The sequence below is a fragment of the Empidonax traillii genome, unplaced genomic scaffold, assembly GCF_003031625.1.
Source record: "Empidonax traillii isolate 1590-97213 ecotype Southwest subspecies unplaced genomic scaffold, ASM303162v1 scaffold1055:size196148, whole genome shotgun sequence".
Classification (NCBI taxonomy): domain Eukaryota; kingdom Metazoa; phylum Chordata; class Aves; order Passeriformes; family Tyrannidae; genus Empidonax; species Empidonax traillii.
The window spans coordinates 87,294-97,682 of NW_020956248.1; the positions used below are offsets into that span (position 1 = coordinate 87,294).

Consider the following 10,389-nt stretch of genomic DNA (forward strand, 5'->3'; position numbering starts at 1 on the left):
TCAAGGCTAACCCATCACATGTGGTCAGTGTTAATAATGTACTAGGACTTTTCCACTGAAACCTTGACATGTAAAATAGTGTAGATTTCAGTTATTTCACCATATACTTTTATAATATTTTAAAATTTTAGTGCTCACTCAAAATATATGCAGAAGTATATAGACAAGACCTTGAAGCTATTTACATAAGCATGTCTTTAAGGTGAATTATAGTTATTAATTTATTTGAAAACTACTTTTACCTTATCAGTATATCTGAGTTGGTGTGTGATGTGTGGGTGATTTTTTTTTGTTTGTTTTTTTTTTTAACAGATACCAAAGATGATGACTAGAAAGATTAAGCTTTGGGACATTAATGTCCATATAACCTGTCATTTATGCAACGGATACCTGATTGATGCTACCACTGTAACAGAATGTTTACATACTTGTAAGTAGGAATATAATGCTGTGATTAAGCTAGATTTTTTTTTACTTGATGTGCTAGATGTTTTAAGAGTTTTACTTGAAGTTTAAAGTTTTACTGTGTATCAACCAGAATAAAGCAAACTTTGCTATGCACTTATAATTTTTCAAGAAAATTATATTGTTTTGTGAAAAAAATAACAAACTTGAAACCATATATAGTAAATGGTAATGTATATGTTTAGGAATGTAGTTTTTCTGCTGAATATTAGAAGAAATGTGACATGCTTTACAGAGATGATACAATGTTTCAAATTTGCCAGAGATATTTGTATATGATTTCTAGATGCTGTTCATTAGCTTTAATGTATTTGCTTTTTTGTTTTTATTCTCATTCCTTTTTTTAGTTGATGCTTGCATCCCTTCTCCATGTGCTCCAAATCTGAAGTTCCTTGTTCTGTTTGGAGTAAAGTATTTAGAACCCTAACCTAAGCTTTTATTGATTTTCATCCCAAGTTCTGTAATGCTGCCATAAACTATTAAAATTAGACTTGCTAAAGGGTCACGTTTTCATTTTTCTAAAATTTATTTATTTATTTATTTATTTGCAACCCTGAAACATGCACTGCAAGCAGATGTTCCCAGTTAACAAAGGTCATGCCATTTCTCAGCAATGCATTTTTAGAGCAAACTTACGGGGTGTCTTGTGGAATGTTCCTGATTAGAAATTTATGTTTTCTGAACGTTTTCTTGCTTTTGGTTTCATCCTTGGATTCATGGTATTAATTCTGAGGGGACACATAGCTTCATATTTTGGATGGAAGGATAGGGAGCAACTTTTTAAAGAACAACTGTAGTGTTTCTTCATTTGTACCTTTTTAGTTTGTCTCTGACAAACTGAGCTGACCTGTGCTGAGTTGAGTTTAGGAGGGGTTGGTATGTTGGTATTCAAAACTGCAGGATCTAATGATGGCAAGTGAGAAGTTAGTGATTTTAGAAGATTGTTTTACTTGTTTCAAACAGGTTATGGCCTCACCCTTGCAACTGGATCTGCTAGTATATACTGCTGGAGCAGACTATAATGCAAGATCTGGGCTTAGTGGGCAAAATCAGTAGGATCGGTCCAATAATAACCTCTATCAGAAACAGTAATTTCATCTTAAATATGTAAATACAGTATATAAGCAAAGCAAACCTAATTACTTTTTTGGCTTTAACTGGTGTTTATTCAAACATACCATAATTCATGTCTGAGAGATAGATGGCACTACAGCTACAGTTCTCTTGCCTTATACCATAAGGAATGTTGTAAGACTACCTAAGATTAAAGGAATCACTGTTTAAGGAAAAGATGTTTAACCTTTTTTAATAATAAAAAGAATATATATAATTTTGGTAACTTGAACTTTTTTAATTTCTGAAATTTGAGCTGGAGTTTGTTTAGAACTTCAGATCAGGAAAACACATAATACTGTAATGTACTATTATTAGTGAAAAAAACAGTAGCACTGGTTAAAATGAGGGAATTGTTTTTCTTTTAATCAAATATTGTGGGGTTGCATATAGATTTAGAAACAGTTCCAAAAGCATGAGCTCTGCAGTATTCATTTTAACAGTTTTTATCTGTATACTAAAAACCTTTACTCATTTATTTTCTGTTTGAAGTATATTTGTAGTGTATTTTGTGAAAAGATAAATTGCATTTGAATAATATGATTTAAAGTATTGACCTTGAGGAAAAAGGAATTATTTTTTTGCCAAAGGCTTATTATCTTAACACATTTTCCTTCTATGTCCATCCATGATAGAAATCAAATTGGCTCTATGTATGTTAATGGCTTGCAGAGTCTGTAATATCCTTTGAGAAAGCTGAACAGAAAAAGTAAATATGCTACTGACCTATTTGAAATACTGTTCTAGTAACTTTGAGAATGGGACTGTTTTCCAAATTTAAGCACAATTTGTTAGGAATACTCTAACTAGATCTAATTTTCTCAACATAGCTTCAATGCATCACTTTTCAGACTTGAGAACAGTAATGAAAAACGTTCATGAAAACGTTCATTAAAAATGTTCTCTTCTCCAGGGTGAATAACTTTAACTCTCTAAGCCTTTCTTCATAGGAGAGGTGTTCCAGTCCTCTGGCTATTTCCATGGCCCTCCTCTGGACCTGCTCTAACAGGTCCATGTATTTCTTGTACTGGGGACCCCAGAGTTGGATGCAGTACTCCAGGTGGGCTCTCACAAGAGTGGAGTAGAGGGGCAGAATGACCTCCCTTGACCTTCTGGCCGCATTTCTTTTGATGCAGCTCAGGATATGATTTGCTTTCTGGGCTGCAAGCACACATTGATGGCTCATGTCCAATTTTTCATCCACCAGTATCACCAAGTCCTTCTCAGCAGGGCTGGTCTCAATCCATCCATCCTCCAGTCTGTACTGATGTTGGGGGTTGCCCTGATCCAGATGCAGAACCCTATACTTGTCCCTGTTTAACTTCACTTGGACCCATTGCTCAAGCCTGTCAAAGTCCCTCTGGATGATATCCCTTCCCTAGAGCAAATCATCTGTACCACTGAGCTTGGTGTCATCTGCAAACTTGATGAGAGTGCACTCAATCCCATTATGTCATTGTTGATGATGTTAAATAGTATTGGTCCCAGTATGGACCCTTTGAGGGACACCACTCATTACTGTTTCCACTTGGACATTGAACTGCTGATTTTGGATGCAGCCATCCAGCCAATTCTTTATCCATCTAGCAGTCCATCCATCAAACCCATATCTCTCTAGAAGGGTGGGCTCAGTTCCGCGCACACTGTGTCTCACCTAAAAAAATCCAATGCGCAGGCTGGAAGGTGTAAAGACCTTCCCTGGATCTTCTTTCGCGAAGACTGGCCAATATTATCATCTCTCAAGATTAGAGTCAAGAATGTTGTGTGGGACCATGTCAAAGGCCTTGCACGAGTCCAGTTAGATGAAATCTATAGCTCTTACCTCATCCACTGATGCAGATCCTCCATCATAGAAGGCCACTAGATTAATCAGACATGATTTGCCCTTTCTGAAGCCACGTTGGCTGTCTCTAATCACCTCCCTGCCTTCCATATAGTTTGACATGTCTTCCAGGAGGATCTGTTCCATGATCTTACCAGGCACAGAGATGAGGCTGACTGGTCTATAGTTCCCAGGGTTTTCTTTCTGCTCTTTTAAAAATAGGAGAGATGTTTCCCTCTTTCCAGTCATAGGGGACTTTACCTGACGGCCATGACTTTTCAAATATGATAGAGAGTGGTTTGGCAATTACATCAGCCAATTCCCTCAGGACAATGGGTGCAGTTTGTCAGGTTCCATGGACTTGGTGGTCTTGAACCTGAACTTCTCCTACAAAGGGAGAGACTTGATTTCCCCAGTCTCTGCCTTGAGGTTTAGAGATTTTAGAGATGTAGGAAGAGAGGTTACAGTTGAAAACTGAGGTAAAAGAATTGTGTACCTCAGCCTTCTCCATTTTGGTTGTCACTAATTCCTATAAGGGTATGTACATTATTTTTAATCTTTGTGTTCTGGTCAACATACCCATCGATGCCCTTTTAATTATACTTTGCATCCCTTGCCAAATTCAGATCCAATTGCACTTTAGCTTTCCTGGTCCCATGCCTACACATCTGGGCAGTGTCCCTATATTCTTCTCAGGATACATGTCCGTGGTTCCACTACTGTAGCAGGGAGATTACCAAAACTGAAACCAGCATACCATTGAAAGCTCAACAAAGCAATATTTATTACAAAGAAGTAGCCAATAAAATGAGAAGCTGAGAAACACAAAAGAGAAGGGAAACAAGACAATCCCCCACTCACTCAGGCATTACTTACAGGGTTGTCTTACCGACCCCAGAATGCTTAGAATTCCCCATCCCCAGACCGTCAACAGGCTCACTAAATTGGCAGGCGTTCCTGCAGAGGTAACGTTGTCCTCCATGTGAAGCTTGAGTGCGCTCCCAGCAAGAGCTATCTGCTATTTATACAATTAACCTATGATGTCTACCTGGGCAGATGTGGCCAGCACTGCCCAGCTAGAGGCCTTTGGTCCCTACTCCTGTTATGTAAGTGGCACCCCTTCTGCACCTGCGTGCTACACCTTGGAGGTCTTTCCTAAATGAGTCTGGGGGCTTACTTCATCATCCTCCTCTTCACTTTCTTCTTCAAATGTCCTTGGAGGGCTGTCGGCCAATATCCAGACCCCAATTAATTTGAGTTTATACAAGATGCTTCCTTCAAGGACAAAGTTCTCATTTATCGGTGCTTGTTTTCACATAACTTGGCAGGAAAAGAACAGACTCTCACATGTGGCTGGGCCAAACATAGACCAAAAATGGCAACTTCCTATGGGTTTCCTTCTTCCACTTTAGTTTGACCAGAAGGTCCTTAATCAGTCATGCTAATTTCCTGCCTTCTTTGCCTGATTTCTTACATGTGGGAATTGAGAGCTCTTGTGCTCTAAGAAAAATGTCCTAAAGACCTGCCAGCTTTGCCCCTGAGGGCATCTTCCCAGGAGGTCACATCCACCTGTGCCTTAAAGAACTGAAAGTTTGCTCTCCTAAATTTCATGGTCCTGACTCTATTCTTCACCTGGCCCATATCCCTCAAGATTGTGAATTGCACCCAGGGCATGATCACTGCAGTCCAGGCTGCCACCAATCTTGACCTCTCTAATTAGTTCATCTCTGTTGGTGAGCAACAGGTCCAGTAACCCTTTTCCTCTGTCTACCCACATGGGCTGTCCTTGACAGACCAAGAGTCTCCTTTATTACTTATAGCTTGCTGTGCTACTCTTCCAGCACGTCAGAGTGATTGAACTCCCCCAGCAGGATCAGGGCCTGTGAGTATGATGCTTCCTGCAGTTGCAGTAAGAATTCTTCATCCACAAACTCCCCTTGGATGGGTGGCCTGTAGTAAACACCAACCACAAAGTTTCCTTCGTTGGTTTGACCCCTAATTTTTACCCTTAAGCTCTCAACCTGTATTTTTCAAATACATCTCTCTGCAGTCAGTCCATTTTTTTTACATAGAGGGCATCCCCCCTACCCCTCCTTCTTTGCCTGTCCCTTCTGAACTGTTTATAGCCATCAATTGCAGTGCTCTGGTCATGCAATTCATCACATTATGGTGATAGTGATTTGATCATAGCTTTCTAGCTGCACAGTGGCTTCCAGCTCCTCTGCTTTGTTACCCATGCTGTGTGCATTGGTATAAAGGCACTTCAGTGAGGCTACCTACCTTGTCACCTCTTTAGAGGAACACACCCTAATCCTTTCAGGCTTTCCATAGCTTTTTCCCTGTTGGTTCCTGAACACCTCAGCAGCCCCTGCCTCTTGTCTAGTGTTCAGAACTCTATCCCTTTCCCCTGCTAAATCTAGTTTAAAGCCCTCCTTATAAGTGTGGTCAGCTTGTTGGTGAAGACCCTCTTGCCCCAGCTGGCCAGGTGAATTCCATGAGCTCCCAAAAGACCTGGCTTCTCAAAGGTAGTTCCATGTTCATAGAAGCTAAAACTTTGAGTATGACCCTAGCCACAAAGCCAGACATTCACCTGTTTATTTCAGCTCCTCCTTCCTGAACCCCTTACTCTGAGAGAATAGAGGTGACCACCACCTGTGCTCCAGATCCTTTTAACATTGCTCCAATGTTTTAATGGTTCTAAGTCGCCTTGTTGCAGTATCATTCGAGCTTATGTGGAGTAATAGGAGCAGATGATAATCTGTAGGGTTCATCAGACTTGGCAGCCTCTCAGTGACATTGCGAATGTGAGTTCCTGGTAGGTAGTAGACTTCTCTAGAGAAATTGTTTGGACTCTTCCTTCTGCCCCAAGCAGAGACAAGGGTCCAGTCTCCTTCATCTTGTGAGTTACTTGTGTCAATCAGCTCGAGGCTGAATTCAGGCTTGTCTTCCCCTTGCACATCTTTAGGACCAGGCTGTCACTCAGCCTGGAACAGCACACAATACCATGTACTGATCTCCCACTTGCATTCCCAGATACTGTGCTGCCTGTCAAGCTCCTCTTGTAACATAGTTACTTGTTTGAGCAGTTCTAGCTGGGCACACTTGCAGCTATGACATCCACTGCTGCCTTTGGGTGCTAGGGGGACCTCCAGGTGCTACAACTCTATGCATCAACTCTGGACAGCTATTTCAGTCCTTGGGAGGTCTGTGTTTCAGCCTCAGCCTTGCAGTTGTGGTAGGTGGACACCATTTTCTTTCTGCAAGCTACTGTTTCCTTGTAGTTCTCAGAAAAAAAAATGGCCCAGTGATGCCACACTCTTGGTCGGTAGTGCCCCCTAGGAGCCAGTTATATGCAGCTTCCTGGGGTTTGAACTGGCCATGGGGACCATCAGCACCATCCAACTCTTGCCTGTCCGTCTTGCAAGATCTGTCACCTGCTGGCTGGTCTCTCCATAGGCACAGTGAAAGGGATTTAGAAACCCACTCAGATACCACCTGTGACCTCTTTAATTACTAATGTTCTTGTTATTAGTTTGTAGAAGCTGCTTGGTGAAGTATTTGGAGGAAAACAACACCTGTCTAACATGTCGAATTGTTATACACCAGAGCCATCCATTACAGTATATCGGGTAAGTGTGGAGTATGAAAGGAAAAGCACAGCTAGTTACTCACTGGACTGTACAAGCTTCTCAAATTCAGCACAGTTTATCTCTACATTTTTTTATTTGCTTATTAATATTTTAAATATATATAAAGAAATTTGATTAGAAGATAGAAGATTTATATAAAAGAGGTAAGGTATTGAATTCTGCTGTGAATTTGCAATTCTTTTGAAACAAATCCTTCTCTCTTGGATCAGAGAAACACTATAGACTTTATTGTTTAACTCCTGAGTGAAGTAAAATGAGATTTAATCCCTTTCTGTTTTGTACGCCTGGATCACAGAAGTTGCATATATGGAACATCAGCATGAATTACACTTGTAGTAAATCTTCCAAACTGTCAGTTGACAATAGTTTGTAATGACTGCGGGGGTGTGTTCAAAGATATTGCAAATATACAGCATTATTGTTGATTTAGTCTTTCAAAGAACTGTTTAGTTCATAGGTGCAGATGAGGAAGTTGGTAGCAGAAAAGTTAGATTGGTGGCTTCAACATCTTGAATGGAACAGTCTCTGAAAGATTTTTTCCTACTTCTTTCCATTCCCATACAGGGATCCTTTACCATGTGACCTAAAATGAATGGAGTGTTGAATCATAATTTCCTTCTTTTTCAGTGTATTTTCTGTTTATTTGTACATTACCTTTCTTTTTCTTCAAGTTTCCTCTTGTTTAAAAAAATTCAAAGATATCAGTCAAATGTTTATATCACCTGACTTGACTGCATCTGCATTAGAGATTTGTACCATAGCAACTTTCACTGATAGAAATGTATTGAGACAACGTGGTCACAATAGCTGCTGTAAGTTGTGTACTCTTTTCTACCTCCATAGAAAGTTTCTTTTTGTTTGTGGCACTACTTCAAATGTGTATATTTCAGTTCTAGTTCAACTTCTGAAGTTTCAGCTTTTCCTTCTCCACTTTCACTGAGAATTGTGCATGTCCTACAAAAACTTTGTGTATTGCTCAAAACTGAGTCCCCTTCAGAAGTCAGAAATAAGATATTTTTTTTCTTAGACCTTCTGAGAATGTTGTAGAGACTGTAATAGAATGTATTTTGAAAGATGATAAAACAATGACAAATCCATGCCAGTAGGCGAGAAGAAACAAATGGCACATCAGACAATATGGTTGTGCACTGTAAAGCTACAGGAATACATCTGTGTATTGGATTAGAATCCTGTTTTCAAGGCAAAGAGAGGCCTGGGAGCATATCCTCAAACTGAGTAGTTAGAAATAGATGACAGTTCTTTGTGGACACGGAATGCACAATACTATGTCTTTTTAAAAATTAGTCCCTTTCTTCAGTCTAAGTTCTTTGCTTTACTGCTTCGAAAAGTGAAGATGCCCTCCTAGAGAAATATTTTCTTGAACTAGTTACAAAATACTGCCCCTTAAAGATCAAAACAGATAGCCTTTGTCCAACCTGATTTTGGAAGTCTATGGTTTCTTCAATAGAGAATTAATAGGGAGGAACTTTGTATTATGCCTTAGATAAAAGAATCTGGGATCTAATTCATCCCCATCCATCTGGGGAATAGGTAAAACAAGCACATCTCATGTTTTATCATTAAGAATGCTGTTAAATTCTCACCTCTGCTCCCATGCTGATGGCTAAAAGCATTCATTTATATTTAAATGTTTTTGGAGATGTTCCTGCAATCTGTAAATGACCTTTAAAAATCCTAACCTGAGAGTCGAAGCTGGAGTTTGGTATTATAAACTCTTCTGGGGTTAATGTCCTTGCAGAAGCTGAGGCTGACATTTTAGCCTGTATTAGATTTTATTTATAGTTTGGAAGTCAAGGTAATGTTCTGGTCCCTTTAGGCAATAACTTGTTTTAGAGTAATACAGAAAATAGCAACTTTTAGCTAAACTTTGGTTGAAAACACGAGTGTTTAGAATCTTAACTAGTCCTGCTTCCCAACCATTTCCTTCCTTAGGTGCTGGATCAGTCTTTTTGTCCCTGTGGTGGTTTGACCCTGGCTGGATACCAGGTGCCTACCAAAGGTGCTCTATCATTTCCTTCCTCAACTGGTCAGGGGATAGAAAATATAACAAAAGGCTCATGAGTTAAGGGCAGGGAGAGATCACTCACTGATTACTGTCATGGGCAAAACAGATGACTTAGGGAAATTAGTTTAATTTATTACTAATCAAAATCAGAGTGAGAAGTAAAACAAATCATAAAAACACCTTCCCCCACACCTCCCTCCTTCCTGTGTTCAACTTTATTCCCGATTCTTTACCTCATCCACCTCAGCAGCACAGGGAGACCGGGAATGGGAGTTATGGTCAGTTCATCCTATGTTTTTACTGCCGCTGCTGCCTCCTCAGAGAGAGGAGTCCTTCCCCTGCTCCAACATGGGGGTCCCTCCTATGGGAGACAGTTCTCCATGAACTTCTCCAGTGTGAGTCCTTCCCACAGGCTACAGTTCTTCACAAACTGCTCCAGCGTGTGTCCCTTTCCAGGGGGTACAGTCCTTCAAGAACTGCCTGCTCCAGTGTGGGTCCCCCATGGGGTCACAAGTCCTACCAGGAAACCTGGTCTAGTGTGGGCTCCTCACTCCACAGGTCCACAGGTGCCTACCAGGACCCCGCTCCAGCATGGGCTTCCCACAGGGTCACAGTCCTCTTTCAGGCATCCACCTGCTCTGACATGGGGGTCCTCCATGGGCTGCTCCCTTGTGGACCTCCATGGGCTGCAAGGAGACAGCCTGCTTCATCATGGGCTTCACTATGGGCTGCAGGGGAATCTCCACTCTGACACCTGGAGCACCTTGTCCCCCTCCTTTTTCATTGACCTTGGTGTCTGCAGAGTTGTTTCTCTCACACATTCTCACTCCTATCTGTCTGCAGTCCTCTGTGCAATAACTTTTGATCCTTCTTAAATATGTTATCACAGAGACATTACTACCATCAAATTGGCTCAGCCTTGGCCAGCAGCAAGTCCCTATTGGAGCTGTCTGGCATTGGCTCTGTTGGACATTGTCTCAGTTTAAATGAGACACAAGTGTTTTGCTGAGGATGAGTTATGAGGAAGACCCAAACTCCTCCCTCTAAGCAATTGTAAATCCGAAATTAAGAGGCTCCAATTGAGGAAAAAAAAAAATGTGGAAAAAGGAAGAATAACAGCCCTTTATTTAAAGATATATGTGTATTGTAGAAACAATGAAAGAAAGAAAGTAAAACAACCAAACAATACTCCTATATCCAAAAAATAATCCCCTTCAAAACAAACAAATAAACAAACAAAAAAGGGAAACAGTTCAATTTGTGCCCTTTGGTGCAATTCTAACCACAACCAGCAGGGGTCACTGTTGGATCAC

At 40.6% G+C, this 10,389-nt stretch overlaps 1 protein-coding gene across 1 annotated transcript in view; it reads left to right on the forward strand.

The window, feature by feature from the left end:
- Window positions 1–321: 321 nt before the first annotated feature.
- The window catches only part of LOC114068387 (polycomb group RING finger protein 3-like), a gene marked incomplete at its 3' end in the record, with an annotated part of 23,632 nt that continues 13,564 nt past the window's right edge, over window positions 322–10,389 (forward strand). Inside the window, exons 1-2 of the mRNA XM_027904412.1 lie at window positions 322–430; window positions 6,933–7,029. Of these exons, the coding sequence (XP_027760213.1) occupies window positions 322–430; window positions 6,933–7,029 (206 nt within the window). The remainder of the gene's footprint in view (window positions 431–6,932; window positions 7,030–10,389) is intronic.